This window comes from Myodes glareolus, chromosome 3, assembly GCF_982192425.1.
Source record: "Myodes glareolus chromosome 3, mMyoGla1.1, whole genome shotgun sequence".
NCBI lineage: Eukaryota > Metazoa > Chordata > Mammalia > Rodentia > Cricetidae > Myodes > Myodes glareolus.
In genome coordinates, this window is record NC_142028.1 from 95,784,132 (window position 1) to 95,809,083 (window position 24,952).

The 24,952-nt window shown below is 39.7% G+C and overlaps 1 protein-coding gene across 2 annotated transcripts in view; it reads right to left on the reverse strand.

The window, feature by feature from the left end:
- Nucleotides 1-24,350, reverse strand: part of Hook1 (hook microtubule tethering protein 1) — a 45,117-nt gene extending 20,767 nt beyond the window's left edge. The window contains exons 1-11 of one of the 2 annotated variants that reach the window (XM_048453097.3): nt 24,163-24,350; nt 23,701-23,811; nt 18,935-19,020; nt 14,775-14,847; nt 12,721-12,771; nt 11,723-11,855; nt 6,121-6,188; nt 4,948-5,010; nt 3,960-4,043; nt 2,466-2,632; nt 989-1,129 (exon numbers count right to left, since the gene is read on the reverse strand). In XM_048453097.3, the coding sequence (XP_048309054.3) occupies nt 989-1,129; nt 2,466-2,632; nt 3,960-4,043; nt 4,948-5,010; nt 6,121-6,188; nt 11,723-11,855; nt 12,721-12,771; nt 14,775-14,847; nt 18,935-19,020; nt 23,701-23,811; nt 24,163-24,225 (1,040 nt within the window). In that variant the 5' untranslated portion in view covers nt 24,226-24,350. The remainder of the gene's footprint in view (nt 1-988; nt 1,130-2,465; nt 2,633-3,959; nt 4,044-4,947; nt 5,011-6,120; nt 6,189-11,722; nt 11,856-12,720; nt 12,772-14,774; nt 14,848-18,934; nt 19,021-23,700; nt 23,812-24,162) is intronic. The other variant, XM_048453098.3, reaches the window with a different exon arrangement.
- Between the last annotated feature and the right edge of the window lie 602 nt (nt 24,351-24,952).

The window sequence follows — 24,952 nt, forward strand, 5'->3', positions numbered from 1 at the left end:
TGAGTTTACGGGTTCTGATATAAAACTGTCCTAACAAGAACTGAATGTTATCAAAGAAATGCAAATCAAAACAACTGAGATTCCATCTTACACTTGTAAGAATGGCCAAGATCAAAAACACTGATGACAAATTATGCTGGAGAGGTTGCGGTGTAACCTCTCCTGCATTGCTGGTGGGCGTACAAACTGGTACAATCCCTTTGGATATCAGTGTGGCGCTTTCTCAGAAAAGAAGGAAACAACCTTCCTCAAGACCCAGCAATACCACTTTTGGGTATATATCCAAAGCATGCTCAATCGTACCACAAGGACATGTGCTCAACTATGTTCATAGCAGCATTGTTTGTCTTAGTCAGAACCTGAAAATAACCTAAATGCCCCTTGACTGAAGAATGGAGAAGGAAAATGTGGTACATTTAGAAAATGAAGTATACACAGCAGAAAAAAAATAATGACATCTTGAAATTTGCAGGTAAATGGATGCATCTAGAAAACATCATTTTGAGTGAGGTAACCCAGACACAGAAAGACAATTATCACATGTACTCACTCATAAGTGGCTTTTACACATAAAGCAAAGAAAACCAACCCACAACTCACAATCCCAGAGAACCTAGACAACATGAGGACCCTAAGAGAGACATACATGGATCTAATCTACATGGGAAGTAGAAAAAGACAAGATCTCCTGAGTAAAATGGGAGCATGGGGATCATAGGAGAGGGCAGGGCAGAAGGGGAGGGGAGAGAAAGGGAGGAGAGCAGAGAAAAATGCATAGCTCAATAAAATCAATAAAAAAAAGAAAAAAAAACCCTGAACATTATTACATCTTTAAATGCAGTTCTAATTAATGAACACAGAAAAGGAACAGAAGTCTAAATAAACAGTGATCAATACACAGGGATAGTAAGAGTTCAGGTAAGACTGGAAATCACAAGCTATCTGCGCAGTAGCTGAGGAGCAGCACGAGCGCCCAGGCAGGCCGTACCTAAGAACGTCTATCTCGTCTTTCAGAGCTCTGGTTTCCTCAGCGAGGCTTGTCAGCTCATCGTTCCTGTGCTGAAATTCAATCAGCTGCTTTTCAAGTTCCTCACAGTGAACACGGTAATCATCTTTTGCAGCTTCAAGCCTTAAAAGAAATAATTTTTAATATAGCTTCATCCTTTGTCTTCTCATTGAGATTTGAAGTTAGTATGACACACTTAAATTCCACCTTCAGAAGAGGAAAAATTCAAGTAACTCTTAGCCATTAACATTGAAACACAAATAAAAGGTACATAATGCTCTCAGTTTTCAATTTACCTTTTATGCATATCTGGTTCTAACTAAAATTTTAATTGGCAAAGAAAAATAAGGATGTAAAAATACAGTAATTTTTAAAAATATATATGATATGTAAGGAAGTAAAATATTAATTCTAAATAAACTACAACAGATTTAGTTTAATTTAGATTAAACTAAAATTTTAATTGGCAAAGAAAAATAAGGATGTAAAAATACAGTAATTTTTAAAAATATATATGCTATGTAAGGAAGTAAAATATTAATTCTAAATAAACTACAACAGTTTAGGGCATATTGCTATGTCAGAAGAAAGTACTCAAAAGAAAGATTACATTTAAAGGATAAATGATTGACTTGGTCAAATCTAGGAGAGCAGCACATCAAAACAAAGGATTCCATTCTGAATAGGAAAAGTTGTAAAGAAAATGAAACAACCGATTGTATCTGAAAATGTTCGGTCGTTTATACAGGAACATTGTGTCAGTAACCAATCTCCTTATCAACTACGCTGTGGTTTGCTGATTTTAGAAAACACACACTAAAGCTTAAGAGGGGGCTAAAGAATCTGCATCTCTCTAAAAATAAGAGTAACTACATGAATACTGGCTGTGATAAGCAGAGAAGGCTTTATAATAACAACCATGAGACAGCTACAAAAGACATGTAGTAAAGAGTTCCTTATATCCTCACAACTTTATTTTGCAAATTTGAAAGGATATGAAAATATATGTAAGGTACAATCAAAATGCTTGTCCTAAGGTCTTGGCACAAGGCTCAGCAGTCTGCCTGTCAGAAACAGCCAACCTTTACTAAAGGTAAGAGCAAAATGTTAGCATGAAAAGCATTTTTTTAAGCTTAAGATCTATATCCTTTTATTACTATTACCTTACTTCTGTGGACACGCTCTCTCCAAGCCTCTGCGACCCCACCCCCAACTCTTACTGTCTCCAGCCAATATCTGGCTTATATCTTTGAAGTCCTTGTTTTAATGTGCATATCCTACCTGGTTAATCTGACTGAACCCTGTAAGGAAGGCACTGCTGATACCATTTGGTACTTTTGTTAGGTATACTTTAATCAATGTCCTAAGCATATATAATTTTCAAGTATTGGCTATTGATAATTATGACTCTTTAGATATCAGTTTAATAAAACTCAGTAATTTCTACTAAAAATACTACCTGTAGTTTTCTTCTTGTAATTGTTCTAGCTGTAACTGTGCATGAAAATACTTTCTCGCAACCATTGTATTTGGATCATCAAAGGAGCCGTCCAACTGGTCAAGCTTTTCATTCATCATCTCATTCTCAGAGACCAGTGAGTTCTTCTCATCCTGAAGTGCAGTCACCTGAGAAACAAACATCAAGAGAAAACCACCACTGACGAGCTGGGAGTTCTGTACTCTAATTCTGACTGAGGATGAAACAGTTTGACCGATAGGTAAGTTTTAAGGATTCTTCCACTCTAGAATTCTGAGCACAGGAATATTAGAATAAGAGAAATCAAATCTAAATTTGAAGTTAAACAGTTTGAGGTCTAAGCTAATTTTCAGGATGCAGTCATTCTCTCAGCCTAAATTACCATTTTAAGTTCACAGTAGAAAATAACCAGTCACATATCCTGGAGACAAGCATACTTGGTTAAAGAATCAGCTAAGAAAAAAAACAGCTAAAATGTTTTCATGTGGACAAGGCACTTGCTTATCTTGTAAAATGGGCGAGATAAATGTAAATGTAAGTGGGCACTAGGAAGACAGCTCGGGGGGTGAAGGAGCTTGTCATCCAAGTCTGCGGCCTGAGTTCAGTCTCGTGGTGAAAGGAGAAAACCAAGTCCTGGAAGTTGTTCTCTAACTACACACACACGCACGCACACACACCCCTATGCTAACCTTCCCTGGTTTTATTGACAATTCTTAAGGTTGTTTTTTAGACATACAATAAGATGAGACATACTTTCTCACTTGGTGAGTGAGATCCTTCATCCTCAGAGTACTTGGATACAATTGTGCCACACCTGAACAACTATGTCTTTACTTAGTGGGTTCCCAAATACTTGTTCATGCCACATTTGTTTAATATAGGAAATACACAGACATATTCATATACATGTCAAGGCAAACATAAGAGGCTACTACATACATACATATATGGACATATAGATGAACCAGAGTTACACTTTATTAAAAGGGTCATGCATCGCATCACTGAGCAGAACATTAAATTACTTCACTTAATATTCAAAAACGATCATGCCATAGAGACAATACATTAAGTCTTTCATTTCTTCCATTTTTTAAAACTTTTTTTTGGTTTTTTGAGACACGGTTTCTCTATGTAGCCCTGTCTGGCCATGAACTCACAGAGATTTAAATGCCTCTGCCTCCTGAGTGTTGGGATTAAAGGCGTGCACACCACACCCTGCTTAAATCTTCCATTTTTATAACATGCAAACTGAATCCTCATATATTAATTAGCTGAAATTCTCCAATTGGCATACTTTCTCCAAAACTAATCATGTCAACAATTTTCAAAGAGAGAAAAATACTTATAAAACTCCTATTTAAATGTTAAAGAGTCATCTTAATGTCTCTTCTCTGAAATGCAAACCAACCTTCAGAACAGGTTGCTAGTTTTAATTATTTAAATTAAAGACAGCTCAGGTTCCCATGTCCATACCTGCATATCCAGCTCCTGGCACCTTTGCTTTAGCTCCTCTTTCTCTGCTACGGCTTCCTGAAGCTCCTCTAGCGCCCTCTTCAGCTGAAACAGAAAGCACGGTTCTCAGTAATCAGGCTGAGTGGACCAGAATGGAAAGTCGTTTATCAACATGTGTATAGTGGTATTAGATATCATGTTTAAAAATCATCTGTTAATTAATGAGCCTTCATGTGTTGCCTTGGTATGACATTTACATAATCTAACTAATAATTAAGGATAAGGTTCCATAGAAATAAAACCTTATGAAAATTTTTGGGATATATTTTAAAGGTTATTAGAGATTTTACTTTTTAATTTTATTGCAGAAAATGTTTAAAAGTATGTTTATATTTAAACAAAATTTCCATAAAAAATCAATTTGAAATACTCTTTAAGATATCTAATATTACCCCAGGTTGTGGAGTGGGGAGCCAGAGGTTTACAAAAGAAATACCTAAAAATGCATTTGACCTCACTTCACCCTGTCCCTGGACCACCCTGATTAACTATAGAAAGGGAGAGGGGGAACTTTATCCTATGTAAGAAGTGCTGTCAACAAGATCCTGAGTTTTGAGCTATTTCTTTAATCTCAGAGAAAAAGACAGAAGTGTGTGTGTGTGTGTGTGTGTGTGTGTGTACCAGTACTGAAACCATAATAAAAATTTTAGAGATTTTTAAAAAATTATCTACTGTTTAATAGTGTAACCATGTAGAATGTGCCAAACAGCTAGTAACAGGCCGGCTGGAATATTTAGTGCCACTGATTCTTGGAACAGGATCACAGAAAACACTAAAGCTATCACTACTTATATTCACTAGAAAACACGTATTAGTATCCAAGTGGTATCTTACTGCAAAGCATATTCAGTGCCACAAGAGGGATCGCTGCACGTGATTTTAAGTCTTGTAAAATAGATGGGAGGGGAACCATGTCACCATTGTCAGCTGTCTCCTCCCGCAGTCTTACCTGTTGCTCTAATTCTCCAACGGCGTCACCTGCAGGAGAGCTCACTATTTCTTTACTCATTAACTAGGAAATTAAAACAGCAAAGTTAAGTGCAATGGTATAATGTTTATGAAAGTCTCTTTACTTGAAGTAGCATAAATTAACTTATATTTAGCTTTCTCTTACTTTAATTTAATGAACCTTACTTAGAACACTGATCACAAAAAAAACTTCTTTAGAGGTAGAATCAAGTAAGAATATTCAAGCATATTAGTGCTAAGATTAAGAATAAATTATAATGCAAATTTTAAGAGACATTTTACTGACTATAAACACAAATATATTTTTTAAATAGGGGATTCTTAAATTTCTTTTATTTTGTACTTTTTCTAGTCATGTTCTCATGAGGTAGACTAAGCTGATTTCAAGTTTGTGTGCTCCTTCAAGAGCAAGGATTACAGGATATAACATCATGCCCCTCTTAAAAATGATTCATATATCATAAATTAGTGCTTTTTACCTAAGACTTATAACTGGAATTAAGAGGCAATACCCTTCCAGTATGTCTGATATAATTATAATCTTAAATTCGGGTTATTTGACTCTGAAATCTAAGCCTATAATTCTAAAGGCACATGATACAGATACACTAGGTTCTCAGTCTTGCTAATGCTGTGACCCTTTTTAATACAGTTCTTCATGTTGTAGTGACCTCCAACCATAAATTTTCATTGCTACTTCATAGCTGTAATTTTCTACCATTATAAATTGTATTGTAAACATCTGCATTTTCCAAGGGTCTTAGACAACCCACAAATTGAGAACCACTGCATTAGTGTTGGGAACCCTGTCCCACCTGGCAGGAAGAAGAGAGGAAATGGAATGTTCTACATGCAGCAAAGTTGATTATTTTGCTTTATTAGTAGAAGGTACAGAAAAGAATGTTTAGAGGCTGGGGATTTAGATCCACGGAACAGCATCTGCCTAGCAATCACTAGACCCTGGGTTCGGTGCTGAGCTCCAAATTTAAATAAAATTACTTTAAAATGAGAACTATCAGATGGCTTTTAGACTTGGCGTTCTAAAATTAGGCTTGAAGACTTTTGACATTTTCTAAATGTTAAAAAATTTATACATAGTTTTGCATATCCTGGTTCAGCACTTTCATACTCATGTGAATGTGCTATCACTTACCTCCTGAATTGCAGTCATGACCACATGCTGAACAGATTCTTCCAGGGTCATTATATTTTTAATATGCTCTAAAAATAAAAAAATTAAAGTTGAATTTAATTTAATTAAAAGTAAATTTGTTCTATATAATTTCTTAACGACCTAATAACCAACGTGTGAAAATTAATTAACCATAAATGATCTTTCATGCAAATATACTAATTCACTAGTATGTCCATTAAAGGCAAGATAAAAATTTTTACCCTTAGTAATTTAAATTTTTAGCCAAAGAAGAAACTTTTTAATTTATCTGAGTAAAAGAAAAAATACTAGAGGTAATATTAAAACAATTTTGGTGTAGGAGTTCTTTCTGTTTGTGTGTTGCTTTCATTGGTTAATGAATAAAGAAAGTGCCTTGGCCTAATTGATAGGGCGGAACTTAGGTAGGCAGAGAAAACAGAACTGAATGCTGGGAGAAAGAAGGGCAGAGTCAGAGATGCCATGGATCTCCTGCCTGAGACAGACGCTGGTTAGAATCTTTCCCGGTAAGCCTGCTACATGGCAATATACAGATTAATAGAAATGGGTTAAATCAAGATGTGAGAGTTAGCCAATAAGAGACTAGAGCAAATGGGCCAAGAGGTGTTTTAATTAATACAATTTCTGTGTTGTTATTTTGGGGCTAAGCTAGCTGGGCAGCCGGGGTAAAAAGCAGGCCCTTTCCATTGCAACACAATTTATAATAACTATCCATTTTCAGATCCAGAAACTTCCATTTGTACCATCTGTATTCCAGGAAGGCTTTCAAAGGTATGTATGCAGCCTTCTGCAACACCTGCTTAGCATCCATTAATTCTCCCAAGACGCTTACAGCTTTCCACAAACACATACAGTAAGTAAAGGTGATACATCCAGACAGGAAATGAAGGACCTTAAAGAAAGCCTTAGCTATTTGTAGACTTAGGTCTACTTCATCTGTACGTTCTTCATCCAACTATTGTCCTCCAATGTATCCAATATTTGTGTTTTACTGATTCTTTTAAGCACTCCTGTAAGTCCTCTAAATCTTCCTTTTATTGCGATAACTAAGAGTCTGAAATGTTATGGTATGCACTTGACCACTAAATGCTAAGGAGAAAAAGAATTAACTAAAGAATGTACCAAAGACATAATGGTTTCCTTTAATGTTCTGGAAGGTGGAATGTTTCAAGTTTGCTGAAATCTACAAAAAAATAATTTTCGTTAAGTCCACAGCCCCTTGATGCAATTGTGCTCAGGAGGGTGCTAGCTACCTCCAGGCCAGGCTGGGCCCTTAATGCGGCAGGAAGACATCCTGCCTGCAGCACCAGGCAGGTAGATCCCATTATGCTGAGTAAATATGTGGTGGAGAAATGAGAGAAAAGAAGTGGAATAGTTCATGTGATGGGGAAAGAGGTGGAACAGAAGAAATGAAGGCAGTGAGGAGTAGGCTAATGTGGGAGACCTGCTTGCCACCCAGGGTTATGGTGATGTCCAGGCCCAGCCAGCTGTCAAGGGCCATATCTGGGTCTGTGGTCCCACCACAGGTTAGGGTCTATATGGACATTCGTGGCCCATGTTACCACCAAATGTCCAGTGTCTAGGCTGCCACCAATGGCCATGTAGGTGTCCAATGGCCACTGCAGGAATCACACTGATCTGGTTGGCCTGTGCTACCTACAAGGGCCATGTCTTGGTCCCTACAGCAGTCAGGGTCTGTGTTAACATCTGTGGCCCATTTTGCCACCAAAGGCCACACACAAGCCTCGGGTCTGGGCTGCAACCTGTGGCCTTGTTGTTGTCTGAAGGCTGTGCCACAAATGGAGTCATACTGGCCTGGGTGACCTATACTGCAACCCCAGAGCCCTGGTATGTCCAGGTCCAGGCAGCTGCCAAAGGCAATGTCTGGGTCCACGGCACTATAGCAATCAGGGTCTGAGTCAACATTTGTGGCTCTTATTGCAACCAAAGGCCATGTGGTTACTCGGGGTCTGATCAGCCAACTGGGACCATGATGGTGCACAAGGGTCATGCTGCAGCTGGGTCACACAGATCTGTGTGGTACATACTATTACCCAGTGCCATGGTGACTTCCAGGCCAAGGCTGCAGCTGGGGGCCATGTCTGTACTGCAATCAGGTCTGTGTTAATGTCCACGGCTCCTGATGTCATCAAGGGCCATGTAATTCCAGAGGTCTGGACTGTGTTCGTGTCCAAGGGCTATGCAGCCATGGGGGCCATGTTGATATCCAGACCAGGGCTACTGCTAAGGACCATGTCTGGGTTCGTGGTCCTACCACAGCCATGACCCATGTTGCCACTAGGACACACACAGAGGCCTGAGATCTGGGCTGCATCCTGTGATCTTGTTGGATTCTGGGGCCATGCTGCAGCTGGAACAATATAGATCTGGGTGGCCTGTGCTGCCACCAGGAGCTGCTGCCAAGAACCATGTCTGATCCCTGGGCCTACAGCAGCCAGGGTCTGGGATGACATTCATGGCTTCTATTGCCACTGAGGATTGCGTGGATGTCCAGGTCATGCTGCTGTCCAAGGGCCATGCTGAAGCCAGGGTCATACAGATTTGGGCGGCCTGTGCTGCTGCTGCTGTCCATGGTTATTACCATTGAAGGCCACGTGGAAGCCTGAGGTCTGGGGGCCATTCTGGTGCCTGAGGGCCATGCTTCCACTGGGGCTGTGACAATCTGAGTGGCCTACACTACCACCTGGAGCAACAGTGACATCCAGACCTGGCTGCTGCCAAGGACCATGTCTGGGTTGGTGGTCCTACCACGGTAGGGGTCTGTGTTGAAGTCTGAGGTCAGTGTTGCCACTACAGTCGCATAGAATCCCAGAGTTTGGGCTGCAAACTATGGCCTTGTTGGTGTCTGGGGGCCATGCCACCACCAGAGCCATCCTGATGTGAGTATTCTGATCTGTGTGGCCAATGCTTCTACAAAGATGTTGTCCAGGCCTGAGTTGCTGCTGAGGGCCATGTCTGCGGCCTGTGTCACCTCAGGGGGCCATAGGGCCATGCATGATGAAACCAAAGAGCCAAGTTGAGCCAGTCCTGCCCTTCACTGGCCCTGCCTTTCTCTCTCTGGACACTGTAGCAAGGGAGCTGGCCCCTGCACTGAGAGAGATGGCCCCACTTCTCACCACAGGTAAGGGAAAACTGATTCTGATGGCACGGGTATAGGGAATTTGGCTTCGCCCTCTCACCTCAGGTGGGTGGCTCCAGTGGCCTGAACTGACCAGCTCAGCTACCATCCAGACCTACATCTGGGTCTTAGGTTGGCCCACCCTAACATCTACTCCATCTGATGGAGCTCATGAAGAGACTGGTCCTATGGAACTACACCGACAGGATCTCCAGGTCTGGGAGCAGACATGGGATGTCCCAGAGTTTTGGTGAGGATCCAGTGATGATGGTGCACCAGATACAAGAGGCCTTGCACCAGACCAGTGACTCATTTCAATGAACATTTGCTAGTAAAGCAGATTGGACAAAAGGGTACATAAACTATGAGACACAGCGCTCCCAATGCCACCAGGACAAATGAAGAGGTGCTAGAGAAGCGGGAAAGATGGAGAATCAATGAGGTCTGTTTCATTCTTGTTTTTGATTGCTTTTTTTTAAACTTTCTTTTGAAGAGGTGCTGCAAAAGTGAGGGACAATATGGGGGGCCTAAGAGGTGAGCAGGATTAAGGTGCATGAAGTAAAATTAAAAAAAAATCAAGAAATTATGTTTAAAAACCTTTCTGTTTGAGAAGGTCATTGTTAATAATCAAGCCAATTGTCACTTCAAACCACAAAAGCGCAGAAGCTGCTTGATATCATCAAATTTAGGGGGCTCATTTCTTGTATTCTTTGTTTTTGCATTTCCTATTTCCATTCCTTCTACAGCCCTGAGGATAGAATCCAGGGCTCTGCATGACAGATGAGCGCTATACTACTAGGCCATACCCTCAGCCCACTAGCAGGTTTTATTTAACTATTCAAACCTAATTGTTAAACCAGACACATACTCTGAAAGTAAAACTGTTTCCTTATATGGACTGCTTAGTAAACTTTCACTTGTATCTTCAGGAACTGAATTTCCTTTCAAAACTATGAAGACAAGAATATCTAGTGATGCTTAGGCCTAAATTATGACAAAGACAGCATACAAAGTTTGCAGGATGCAACAAAATCATCAACACCAGGGAAAACTGTAGCTTAGACTGTCAACCATGGCTTATAATAAAAGATGAATTTACAAGAAAATGGAAGAATGCAATACTAGAAAAAATAAATAATACTTAAATGAAATAGAATCAAAGCCAAATGTTACTTTTCTGAAAATGAATTATGTCTGAAATTTTGGAAACAAAATATTAAATTAGGCAAAAAAATGCTACAAATAGCCAGAAACCAAAATAGAAGAAAAGTATTAATCAAGGAATAAAAAGAGTCAAACTGTAACAAAAAGTACTATATTTAAATCTGAAGTATTCCTTGCCAAACTGTGAGTAGCCAGAGACATTTTAACCTATATGTGTAAAAATTTAATTTTCACAAAACAAACAAACAACAAACAAAACACAACATAGAGATCTTTAATGCCCCCGGCACTAACTATAGAAAAAGTAGTTGTTTGCCCTCTGAAAAGGTAGCTACTAAATGCAGACACTGGAATAAGAAAGTTTTATGGTATGTGAGTGTGTGTGTACTTTATAAACTACAATTGATTTCATTTTATTTTATAGTTCTTGAGCTTGGACTTACTGAATTTATCCATCCTTTACCCTTTCTTGAAGAAGTCTTTATGAAGGCAGTATACTAAGACCAGGCTCTGGCAAAGCTCTTCCCATCCAAGATGGACAAGGTACCCAAGATGAACAAGGTACACAGATGGACAAGGTACACAAGATGGACAAGAGACGCAAGATGGACAAGAGATACAAGATGGACAAGAGACACAAGATGTGTGAGACACACAAGATGGACGAGACACACAAGATGGACAAGGTACACAAGATGGACAAGGTACACAAGATGGACAAGGTACACAAGATGGACAAGAGACACAAGATGGACAAGAGACACAAGATGGACAAGCACCCACAGGGAAGGAGACTCACTCTACTCAGCTTTGTGACATCTCACCCTCAGCAGCACACAGATTGCTATGCATACATATTCTAGTGTAATGCATGGGTTCCATTAACATGTGAACTATTCCACTTCTCAGAAGAAAACAGTGGACAGGTTTCTTCTAAACACAGCAGGTATTATTTGAGTAAGTCTGGGTTATAATTTATTAGCTTAATATTTTATCATAAAAAATTAAATGAACCTAAAATTCTACCTGGTGTACTAAAAACCAGGTATCAATGAACTAAATAGACTTAATTTGGCCCCTGAGCACCAGAACACAGGACACTTAAGAGCTGCAACATGACAGATGACAGGGAGGTCTACAATTTAGATCAAGTTAGTGCAAGGTGAGTTCAGGCACTCAACAGCAGGAAGACAACCCCTTCCTGTGAATGTCAGCACTAAGAACTAGCAAAGTAGAATGTTTCTAGAAAATGGGAACCACAAATGTCTAAAACTCACTTACCTTGCTTCCTTTCACAGTTGACTGCACAACCTAGAATAAGCTGAAGCAACCTCCCAAGCTCGACAGGATCTGAACACTCAGTTATTTGGTTTAAATCGGGAATAAGTTCCTCAGAAATCTGCTGCCCCAAAAACTGAAGAATCAAATGATATATTAGATCACTGAGTTAAGTAGGCTACAGAAAATTTCCATTACTATTTAAAGAAAAATTAAAATAAGTTTATGAAATAAACAAATTAAGAAATCACAAGTCAGTGTTATTGACTAAAACCAAGTTAGCAATATTCTGGCACCTTCTGAATATTCAGAGTCAATTGTATTTGCTTTTACTTGCTTTTACTATCAGAAAAACAAGAATTTGTTAAGAAGAACCTAGGCTATCTTACTCTAACAAAAATGCTTTCCCTGTAAGCAGTAAATAGGACTATGCTAGCTCAAAATAGAAAGGTATTATTATTAAGAAAGGCAAAGTTATTTACACAATGAAGAAGTCAGACTATCTCAAGAATATCGGCTTAGAGTCACAACATCAACTGCCACACTATTACAAATGAAAAACAAATCCAATGGATTTGATTTTTTTCTTCCCCTTCCTTATTATCTTGAAGCTTATTAAAAAGTTTTAAGGATTCTAGATGTGTAGAGCACACAGAAAATTCTCATATTAGTATTAAAACTTTTCCAACAAACTTTCAAGTTTATTTCTGTTCCATTAAAAAATAAAAGAAAAATTTTTAACTAAGAAAATCAGTTCAAAGGCCACCAATTATTAGACAATAAACTATATTTGTAAAAATAATTTAGAGTATTAAAATGAAATTTTATTTCTCTTTTGGAAATCCAATGTATTTAAGCTTTAAACATCACCATTTTCACAAAAATTCTGAGAGCATTAAAAATGGCAATATAATTATAATTATGAATTTCATTCCAATACAAGCTATAAACAAGAAGTCAAGCAACTGGAATTTTTGTTTAAAATCAGGTATTTCTTGTACCTCGTGATAATAACTTGTAATTCCATGGAGGACCTTCTTTAAGTTACTAGCCTAAAACAGAACAAAAAGAAGAAATAAATGTTTTTTTTTCATGTTAATAATGAGGGACATACACAAAGGTGAGAGACAATCACTTTTCCAATAAAAATAAAACATTATCAAATTCTTCACGAAGGCAGAAAACCTAGCAAGAAAATTAAAAATACTCATACGAAATGAAACTATCATAACTGATAAGAACTGAATTTATTATTATCAGAACTGAAAAGAAAAATAATTATCATCAACGGAGACTTAAGGATGCCTCCCTATGTAAGTTATGGGAAAATTAAACACAAGATACACACTGCACTATCAACAAATGTGGCACGAAACACGTCTGGAGAATAAATGAGGATGTACAGTGCTGTCAGGTGCCCTTGGAGCACTCACTAAGACGTAAGACAGATAAGAAAGCAAGGGGAAGGGAGATTAGAGTTCACAGACTTGTTCTCTGACCTACACACACATGATGGAGCATGTGCACGCTCCACACACACAACATATGCACAATGATAATAAAATACTCATAATGCATTGAATATAAGGCGGTGTTTTTTATATTAGTACAAAAATAGGCCTAACATTTATTATTTAAGCCTCTTCAAGGATAAAGAAGCAGGATAAAAAACAGCAAAAGGAGAAGTAAATGAGGAAATCAATGCAATAAATAATTTTAAAATATAAAACTGAAAAATAAGTTAGATGTTACTAAGGGGAAAATACAAAAATCTTCCAGAGGACCCAGATTCAATTCCCGCATCCACATGACTGGTTACAACTGGTTATAACTCCAGTTCCAAGGGGTTTGATGCTCTCCTATTGCCTCTGCATACACAAAGCATGCACATGGTACTCATGCACATACATGCAGAATAATAAACAATTTTTAAATATATATAATTATTCATTAGCATACTATTACAATACTAGTATTGTTAAAAAACTTTATGACACAAATTAGACATCTTTTATGAAACAAACACAGGCCACCAAGTCCCAAGAAATCCAAGAGAAGTAAAAAGGATTTAAAAATATAAAATCATTTGCAGATAATGTTAAACATACACACACACACACACACACACACACTTCAGCAATTCCACCAAGAAATTTCCCCCCAATGAAATTAAGTCTAAGTAAAGATTCATGTATATCCTAAAGTCTAAGTAAAGATTCACTGCTATAGCCTAAACCAGAAATAATTCAACTATTCCACCAGATGAACAGCTAAATAAAAATGGCATATCAATGTAGTATACACAGATGAATCTCAAAATCATTATACTGAGTGAATGAAGTCTACAGAAGACACTCACAGTGCACAGTTTGGTGCATTTATATAGAATTCTAGAAACGAGAACTCAAGGGACTCAAAGCAGACAACAGCCATCAGAAGCCAGTCACTGGGTGAGGGTTAACTGAAAAGAGACCAATGTTCTTGGATGGAAGAAAAGTTATGCAACTATAAAATGATATTTATCTATGAGTAAACTCAGGTGTCCTAGTTACTTTATTATTACACAATGGCCAAAAGCAAGCTAGGGAATGAAAGGATTTATTGAGTTTACAAATCCTGACCACAATCAATCACGAGAGAAATCAGGGCAAGAACTCAAGCAGCAGGAGAGGCAGAAACCTTGGAAGACAGCTGCTTAAGAACTAGATTTCAGGTTCACACCCTTCAGCCTGCTTTCTTAACCTCCACATCCACCTGTCCAGGGGTGGCACTGCCCACAGTGGGCTGGGTCCTCCCACATCAATCAAGAAAACGACAACCAGACAGGCATACAGGTCAATTTGATGGAGGCATTTCCTTTTCAATTGAGGTACTGTCTTTCAAGGTAACTAACTCTACTTTGGGTTAAGTTGATACAAACAGATCAGTTCAATATGTGTTAACTCAAACTGAAAACATGCACTCATGAATTAATTTTTAAAAAATCAATTGAGTTCAGAATCACTGTTAGGAGCTCTGCTTGCACCGTGTGACCCACCCATTCATTTATGTGTACCTTTATTCTCCAGTTGTCTCCAACATCATCTTTAATTCGGCTTAACCAAGATTCGTTGAACCAGGCTACGTCACTAAAACAAAAATATAAAAGCTAAACTTTAAAATGTTTTTGTAACATGAAAAACAAAACTGAACCATGGTATGAAGGATTCATAGTTTGAAATCTATCCTTAGTGAGATTAGCAGTAATTTAAATGAAGCCACTAAATTTTTCTTTCTCCATAACAACCTACCTAGCAATTGCCTTCTTACAAGCAAATTCACTCTTTGGTAACCATTAACATTGAGCTAATCTTCCCACTAGTCAAACCTGATGTTCAACCTCACACATTTTATACTTTTTCACACTGGCACATTATCTATATGATTTGATAGTTTTTGTTTTCTTTTATACACTTATCAGAACTTGAACTTGAAACTAAAGGAACATCAAAAGGAGGAACGGAGCTAATGAAGAAAAATACAATCCAATTATTTTCTAATGAAAACTATGCAAAAAATCATCATAATATGTTTAATTCCATCCAGGATGCATCTTCAAGAATTTTAGCAGATAACTTAAAGGAATAATTGTATTTCTATTTTCTAATAAAAATTTTATTGTCTTCCATTGATGCCCCAAGACTATTGTTGAATAAGATTCTATCAGAAAGACTTGAGGTACTAGATTTCTACTGTTACTGTGAATAAAAACACTGGCCTTGGAGTCAGACTAAATTAATACAAATCCCAGCCTTACAATTATTTCACTTCTAAAAGTAGCTTCCTACACCCTTGGTACTCATGGATAAATTGGACATAAAAATACTAAATATATAGCTTATAAATAAAAAACTTAAATGAGGGCTGGGAAGACAGCTCAGTGCATATGTGCACGTGCTTGAGTCAGATCTGCAGCACCCATGGGAAAGTTGCGTGCAGCAGCACATGACTACAACCCCAGCGCTGGGTATGAAGAGGGGGCAAAGAGACGTGGACCCCAGGAGCTCACTGCCAACCAGGATAGCCAAAATGGTGAGTTCCAGATCAGAGACTAGCCTATTTCAAAAATAAGGTTGAGAATGATAAAGGAAAATACTCAACATCGACCTCTGGGTTCCACAAGCACACAACAGATAATTGCACAAGCACAGACTGCACACACACAAATAACCCATATAATGGAACCTATAATGATATATTTAGTAAATACTCAGATGTTGGCTATCATGGTTTATCATTTAACTGTTCAAATACCTGAACAATAAAAAATGATTTAAGCCTGAATATTTTAATTTTGTACCACATTACTCTTTGCAAAAGTCATCCAGTTAAAGACAATAAAACACATATATTACATGGCTGGTCAACTGACAAAGGGGGTAAGTGGATTCATTCTTGGTAGCAGTATATAGAATCACATTTTCCAAAAAGACGTATTTAAGTTTTAACTTTGTACCTAAAAATATGACCTTATTTGGAAATAAGGTCTTCACAGTATCAATCAAAGTAGGAAGAGATCTTATTTACTTAGAATGGGTCCATAAGACTAGTGCCCTTAAAATAGAACAGATAGAATAGGTTCCCTAAAAGCCAGTACAAGCAGTACGGAAAAGTCCTGGTGTGACTGCCAGTGAACCGCAGTCTGCCCCAGCCCTACAAGTGTCACCCACATTCAGAGGGACTATAGTTTGCATCTATGCTGGTTCCTTCCCTGTTTGGCCGGAGTTGGTGAGCTCCCAGTAGCTCAGGTAAACTGTTTCAGTGGGTGTCCCCATCATGGTCTTGACCTCTTTGCTCAAATTCTCACTCCTCCGACTCTTCAACAAGACTAAGGGAGCTCAGCCCAGTGCTTTGCTGTGGGTCTCTGCCCCTATTTCCATCAGTTGCTGAATGAAAGTTCTATGGGTGACATTTAAGATACTCATCAGTTTGACTACAGGGCAAGTCAAAATCGGACCACCTCTCCTCTATTGTTTAGGGTCTTAGCTGGGGTCATCCTGTGGGTTCCTGGGAAATTCTAACAGCCAGGTTTCTTGCTAACCCCATAAAGGCTCCCTCAATGAAAATATCTCTTTCCTTGCTCTCATCTCTGTCCTTCCTCCATCTCATCAATCCCATTCCCTCAAGTTCTCCTTACCCCTCCCCTTCTTCCCTCCTCTTCCCCTTTTCACCCTCCCTTCTTCCCTCATCCCCAAGCTCCCAATTTTGTCAGGTGATCTTGCCTATTTCCCCTTTCCAAGTGGATCTATGTATATTTTTCTTAGAGTTCACCTTGTTACGTAGCTTCTCTAGGATTATGAACTATAGGCTCAATATCCTTTGCTTTACAGCTAGTATCCACTTTATGAGTGAGTACATACCATGTTCATCTTTCTGGGTCCAGGTTACCTCACTCAGGATGGATTTTTTCTAGTTCCATCCATTTGCATGCAAATGTCAAGATGTCATTGCTTTTTTACTGCTGAGTAGTACTCCAATGTTTGGGAGGATACTTTGCTCAAGCTAGATATAGCTGGGAGGGCACTGGACCTTCCCTAGAGCAATGTGCCTTACCCTCTCTGAGGAATGGATGGGAGGTGGGGTGTAGGAATAGGTGGAGAGGATGGGAGGTGGGGAGGGACAGGGAACTGGGATTGATATGTAAAATGAAAAAAAGATAGTTAGTTTTCTTTTTTATAAAGAAAAACAAATAAATTAAAAAATAAAAAAATTGCAACAGATAGAGCTGCAAACAAAGGGAAGCTAAGCAGAGAGGCACAGTTGCCCTAGAAATGCCCAGGACAACCAGAAGCTAGAAAAGGCAAGGAAGCTCTCTCGTTGAAGCTTTGGAGTGAGGACAGCCCGCCCAAGAGCTTGATTTAGACTTCTAATTATAGGAACTACAAGAGAATAAAATTTTGTTGTGTTAAGCCACACAGTCCGTGGCACTGTTAGAGCAGCCCTGGAAAACCAACACCGTCGTAGGTACACTTTCCCTCAGCCCACAGCCTCTCCCCACAACTGCATATTACATATCCAAACTAAAGATAAGGACCTACAGAAGCCATCACTAAGTCTGTGGTTCCTCATGGCTAAAGTTACAGCTTACACAATGTTTAAGATCTAATTCTATAAACGCATACCTGCCTCAGATAAGTAAAAATGGTTATCTGAAAGGTTGCCTTTTCTTTAAAAAGCAGAATTTATCTTCTCAACTTTATTAACAACTTTCATGTGATTTGATATGAATCACCAGTAAAATTAATTATAAATGTTACCATTATAGTACTTTGAAACAGTCAAAGAAACATGCCGGGCACACCCTTAATCCAGCATTTGGGAGGCAGAGACAGGTGAGTTCGCGGCCAGCCTGGTCTGCAAAGTGAGTTCCGGGACAGGCTCCAAAAGTCTACACAAAAAACCTGTCTCAGCAAACAATAAATTATATACATATGAAATTAGTCTTTTTATTAGGATTACGAAACTTTTATCAAAATAAGCAAAAATGTATCCTTGGAAGTCTTGCTAGTCTACATACAGACTTCTAGAAAAGGGTTAAAAAACAAAACAGAAGTTCCTTAGATGATAAAAAGGTTAAAATATCAAAGACTATAATAAAATGGGCAAATGAAACAAAAGTGGGGTGTCAGGGGGACAAGGAGACAGACTGGCTTGGACCTATTTTAGGCCACTGGTCATTTGCTTAATGAAGAAATCTTTCTTCTTAACTAACCCATTTGATTTTCCCTGAAAAACAAAGGCTATCAGAGGATAATAACACATATACAAAGAGAGAGGCAGAGAAAGAGAGTAAAATCTGACCGCGGAAAAGAAGTTGAGAAGACATGTGCTATCATTTAGACAAAGTGCACCTGGTGCTACTCCAAACAGTGCCCGCAAATCTGGGAGATCCAAGAGTCACACACAACACACTAAGGAAAGACCCTATAGCATAAAGCCATCAACACAAACAGAAATGATGTCTTTGTGGCAAGGTATAGTACCCTATGTCTACAACCCTAGCAGTCCAGCAGTTGAAGCAGCAACATAGTACTATCATGTAAATAAATCATTATCTTTTATTCCTATCAGCAAAAAAGTATTACAATGAAAGCAGGGAGACACACACTCCTTCATCAAGCAATGATGGCATCCTCAAATCAAGAAGTACCTATGAGGTCTTTGCTCACTACTCACATTTGATGAAGAACTTGTGCCATGGTCACTCCGTTAGTCAGCTGTTTGACATCCTGACAGGGCGAGGCAGTCTTGAATGTCTGCAGCTAAAATGACACAACAAATCACCATACTGTTGGACTATCCCTACAATACAAAATAAAGAAATAGCAACTAAAATGGAAGACAGTATTTCTATAGCTGTGTAAAATTTTTATAAAAAACACATTTTTACATAATATCAAGTCTAATTGAACCTGGTGCTATGTATGAATTATTAAGCACTTCTGAATAATACAAATTCTCAGATGTATCTACTGTAAGGAGAACATCAAGATAACTGAGCAATTACTAGTTAAAATGTCATTGGTTACTTGATAGGAAAATAAAAGCTAAAACTGTTAGATCTAAAACTACTTAAAACCATACACATGAGCTCCGAAAGAAACCGGGACTATCCAACAATCAGCCACAGAGACAGCAGCTGAGTTGTTCCAATCTAGAATGGCTTCCGCTATTACTAACATTTAATCTTGATTTTGAAAATGTTTATGAGACTAACAAGATACACTGCTGCTAAGACCGATGGCCTGTGTGCACTCTCCAGAACTCTCGTGAAAGGAGAGAACCAGCTCCTGCAAGCTGTTCTCTCACCTCTATACTCCAGGCGTGCAAACAATTACACAAACACAATAAAGAAACAAGCTAATGTAATTTTTAATATTTAATGTGTACTTTAAGAATACTGGCATCCTTTTCAAAGCAGCAAATACAAAATAGGAAAAAAATTATAAAGCAATGTAACAGTTAAAATGGATCATATAAATATATAGAAATTGAATCTCTACCCATACTTAAAGGTACTATGATTTCCTTTCCCGTACATTATTCATTCCCTTCATTATTCACTTACTAGCCTCAGGATCACCAATTAACTATCAAAGTCCACAGAATTCCATTCCAGCATAACTCACTAAGATGTTGGGCATTCTGAGATTCAACAAAGCTGTCCCCATTTTTTCTAATACAAAGGAGAGATGGATGGGAAGGCTAAAGCCAGCTATGACTGCTCTGAAACCCCGTGGAGATGTCTTCTTGAGCTCCTACTCAATGTGGTGCACTGTGGTATGAGAAGAAATTACAAGGGAAAATCACTGCATTCTATCACTAACAATTATAAGAAAGTGAAAGGCACATGTCATGTTGAGACATGATTAGTTCATAATTACAGTATACACAAACTATTATTGAATAAAGAAAAAAGAGACAATTCATTTAAAATTCGTAATTTAGAAACACCTTGTAAAAAGATCCTGAGGGCTTGAGGGTTAAACAGCAAAACTTTGAAATCAAGGGCCAGAGGATGGAAGCTTCAGAAAATGAGTATTTTTATCATACACATTCAAGTGAAAAATGCCATTTCTTAAGGAATACGCATTCTAGTATCATTTAAGGAGGACGGGCAAAGAATGTCAACCAAGGGGACTAAAGAGACAGACAGGAGCCAGAACGACATTTTATCCTTAGAACAACCATCTATGTAATGGGAAACAACTGGAAAGTTTCCGCCACAGTAGACGGCTGAGAAAACTGAGTGAAGGAGGGAACATAATTACATCAGCGTCTGCACAAGGTTCTGTGCCTCAACGGCTAGGAACACAATCTAGACAAGTTAAGTTTTCCTGAAGTGTAGTAATACGGGGATAATACATGATCCATTAAGTCAGAAAGTCCACAGCAGTCCGTCTACATGTTGGCTTTAGAGAAATAAGGAATCACAAAGAAGTGGTAAGACAGATGCAATAGAGATACAGAATATCTTACGTGCTTGTGAGCATGAGATGAGTCAGGAGATTCCTGCAACCATCCTGTTCATAAAATGGGCAGCACCAAGACACATATAATGTGAATTCCGAATGCAGGAGGAATGGATTCTATGAGATGTGCAACAAGAATTTTGCAACTGGGTGGATATGCAGGGAAGAGAAATTCTAATATCTTTAAAAGGAAAACATTGCAGCTGCCATTTGCCAACATTTCTATTTACATGCTAACTTTTCATATTAACTTAAAGATATATCATCAATGTTTTATAAAATGGAAATGATGAATGGCTTTAAAAGATCATTTTCAGAATATCAGACAGCGCAATCCTGATAGGAGTCAGTGAGACGGCTCAGCAGTAAAAATCACCTGCTACCAACCTTGACATGAATTCAATTCCTGCAACTCACATGAGAAGAAGCTTCCTCAAGTTGCCCGATCTTTACATGTGCAATAACTGAACATAATTTTAGACGCTTGAAAAAGCAATGTGACCATACATACAAGGTGTATCTAGATCATGGAGTTGCCTCCTTGCACTATGTTTAAGTCAATATCAACTTCTCCTAACTGCAAATGAAAGAACATAACAACGTAATTTCACTTGGGTAAACTGAAAGGCTTTATAACCAAGAACAAATTTGTTTTAAATGAGACTGGCAAGATGGTTCAGTGTTAGGAGCCTTGGCTGCTCTTCTATAAGAATAGGGTTCAATTCCCATCATCCAAACGTCAGTTCACAACCATCTTTTTAACTCATCTGAGAGAATACAATGTCCATTTCTGCCCCCCTTGGGCACTAGGCATGCATGTAGTGTACACACATATCCACACATGTGTGCACGAAGATAAAGAAATACTCATACATATAAAAAAAATAAAATCTCAAAATATAATTTGATCAGTAATTTTCTAAGATTTCACATATATTTGCTTTTACTCTTTCTTTTACCTCTTAAAGTTATAGCAAAATTTTAAAAGGAATTAAAATAATCTGACCCAATACTCTTAGCTATTCGTGAAAGTTGAATACAAAAGTAATAAAAAGTAAAAACGACCTCACAACACAAACCAGAATGAAACCTGAAAACATTTCTTCAAACTTTACACATACATTCCCTGTTATGTAAATTATTCTATTTTCCCCTCTGACTTTGTGTTTTCTAAGTAGTAGTACATTTTAAGAACTACTTAAAAGAAACATTCAAATCATAAAAGCTACACTTAAAGAGTTACCAAAAGAGACAATCCTCACCTAGCCAGCTTCTCTCGATTCTTCTGTTTCAGGTAGGGCCTAGTCCTGCTGTGAAATGTCACGCTTCTCCCAGCCATCTATCTGCTCACCTGCACACCTTGGCCCCACTGCAACTTGCTTTTCCTTCAATCTTATCAACCGTGCTAGTTCTTCTCAAACACAAAATTACTTGCATATTCGGGAACACCTTCCTGGCTAAAGACAATCTGACAAATGTATGTTTTCTACTACTTACTTCCCCTCAGGCTACAGACAAAAGAGTTCATGTGTATTAGTTACAACTAATGACTCTTCTCTGGTTTGGGGGCTCATTCCCTATGTTTTCTTCTTCTTTAAACCACGATGCAACTAAAAATCCAAGACAAGAAATCTATACCAGTTAATAGTGGAATACCATTCCTAAAGGGCAGAGCCAAGACAACTCTATTTGAATTCAATATATTGAGATCTTAGTGAGTATCCTTTCTTTTAGGGTCACAGTCAAAGCAGATCAGGCAAGAGTTCTGTTGCCCAGCAGTCAACTACTAGGTAACTTCAGAAAGACTTGTCAGCATAGTGAGTTCAAGGCTAACCTGAGCATCTTAGACTATGTCTCAAGTAAAAAGGAGGTTGAGGATTTGGTCACATTGGTAGAGCACTTGCAGAGACCCCTCATTCAACTGGGGGATGGGCAGCAGAAGCAGCAAAGGAAAATAAATGATAAAACAAGATCTAGAAGAGTTAGAAGGAACAGGTTGTAAAGTTAGATCCAAAGATAAGGAGGTAGTCTCTCCGCTAAGAGCCAAGTAGTATCTGCATGGAGCTTCCTAAGAAGGAGTAGCACTACCTGGTTGTTGTTACAGTGTTGAGAAGAAGCGTACATCTGGCCAATAGCGTGACCACAAGACAGTAACAATTTGTCAGTCATTCTATTTCCTGCAATACACAGCAGCCTGGGAGAGCACTGCTCAAGCCCATTGGAGACTGGCGACCAAGTACCCTGTCTGTGATTCCTTATTTGGCTCATAGTTTTTCAGATCTTGGGGAATTTTGCCTTCCACTGTTGTTACACACAGCTCTAAACTGGTTCCAAAGAGCCTAGCACAAAGTATGAAGTTAATAAATACTGCTTTAAGAACGGATATGGTCATAACATTTAAAAATATTGCAGTAGAGTTTTAAGAAAATCTTGTACATCACTGCCGGGCAGGGAAGTCAGTGATATCATAAAGAACCTCTTCAGTCAGGACCAGAGCACAAAATTGGAGACCTGGACATACCCTATGATTAGCCATTTGTTTTTAAACAAAGCAGATCATTAAAGTAACACTGCCTTCTTCCCTGACAATCTTAAACAGATTATCTAAACCTAAATACTAATTTAAATGACTACGCAGATTGACGAAGACCTAAATGCTTTACACCCTGAAATCCCAGCTACTGGCCTTCTACTTAAAACTTGTCATTAAAGTCCAAAGTGCAAAAGTTACTTCATATTTCAAACGCTCAGAGCTCTTTCCCATTTGTCCCTTGGATTTGTTCACGTTAGGAGATAGCCAGCCAATCTCCTGGAGGATGTAATCCTCCTTCCTGATCCAGTCTACTTACATTCCAATCTGACAGACTGCCCTCCACAAAACTACACAACTGGAGTGAGCTTTGAGTCATCAACAGTAGTTTGTGGGACGTCAAGGATTACCCTAACACAATAAAGGGCTAGGAATCACACCTGGAAGTCAGTTCTGTCATATCTAGGCAATTCCAGCAGGTTAGAAACCATTTTGCTCATTGGACATCTGAGGACAGAGCCAGTCGTCCATCGAGTCTGCACCAATGAATCCTGCACATGGATCAAGCGCAAATAAACAAAAATGCCAAATCTTTTTTACTTTAAAAAAGAAAAGGTATTAAGAAGGAAAGGGGAGGCACAGAAAAAAGAAAAAGAAAAAGATCTCCCGCATCTCCCTGCAGCCGTGTCTACACCGTGAGTGCTGTGTGGGCCCAAAGGGACAGCAAGCTGGGAACCGAGGTGGCCCGCGTCTCCTAGCCACCTGTGCGCCATGGGGCGCTGTGGCTGGGTGGAGAGCCCGGTCTCGGACAGGCTGCGGAACAGGTGGACGTGGCAGGCGCAGGTTCCCTCGCTCCGCCCGCCCCGCGGGGGGCCTCGCCGGCGAGCTCGGATCACACTCACCCAGATGATGAGGCTGTCACACAGCGGCAGCTCCGGCTGTGGCAGCGGCTGCGGGTCCTCCATGGTCCGAGAACCTCGACGCCGCGCTCGCAGCGACGGACGCGCCTCCCAGCCGGGGCCCGCGTCAACGACCTGCGCGCCCGCCACCGGAGCTCGGCCGCCAGGCCCGGCGCCCGCGCCGCTCACGCGCGCGAAGCCTCACGCCGGCGACGTCGCGGCGCGACCGCCCCCTTGCCCACCGCGGCCGTCCCGTGCCACGGCACCTGAGCCGGCCCCGCCCGCCGATCGCTCACCGCGCGCTGAGTGACCTCCGCGAGCACCAGTCACAAAGACGCTGGGCACCCGCGAGGCCGGCGGGGCGGGAGGAGCGGGGAGAGGTCGCGCAGGAGGGCTGCCGATTGGACGCGCTCCAGCGGACTCTTGGCCAATCAAGGAGGGGCAAGCCCGGGCGGCCGAGAAGAGCGGGAGTGGGTGGGCGGAGGTTTGTGACCTGGCAGGTGCGGTGAGGGCGGGGCTGGGGCGGGGGGGAGGAGGAGAGCGCGCCTGCGCGGGCTGGGGTGGCCAAAGGGTGACAGGAGTGGGTGGCTCAAGGTGCCTCCCTCCCTCTCTCCTGGTGAGCACCTGTGCAGGTGCATGCTCAGCTTCCAGCGTCCTCACCGATCCCACGACAGTACCGGTGGATTGAGACCCCCAGAGGAAGGAAGAACCCCTGCCAAGCCTCCTAGGCATTCATTAGAAAGAAATGTTTTTGATTTGAAGACATGACCAAGAAATGTGTTTCCCAAGGAAC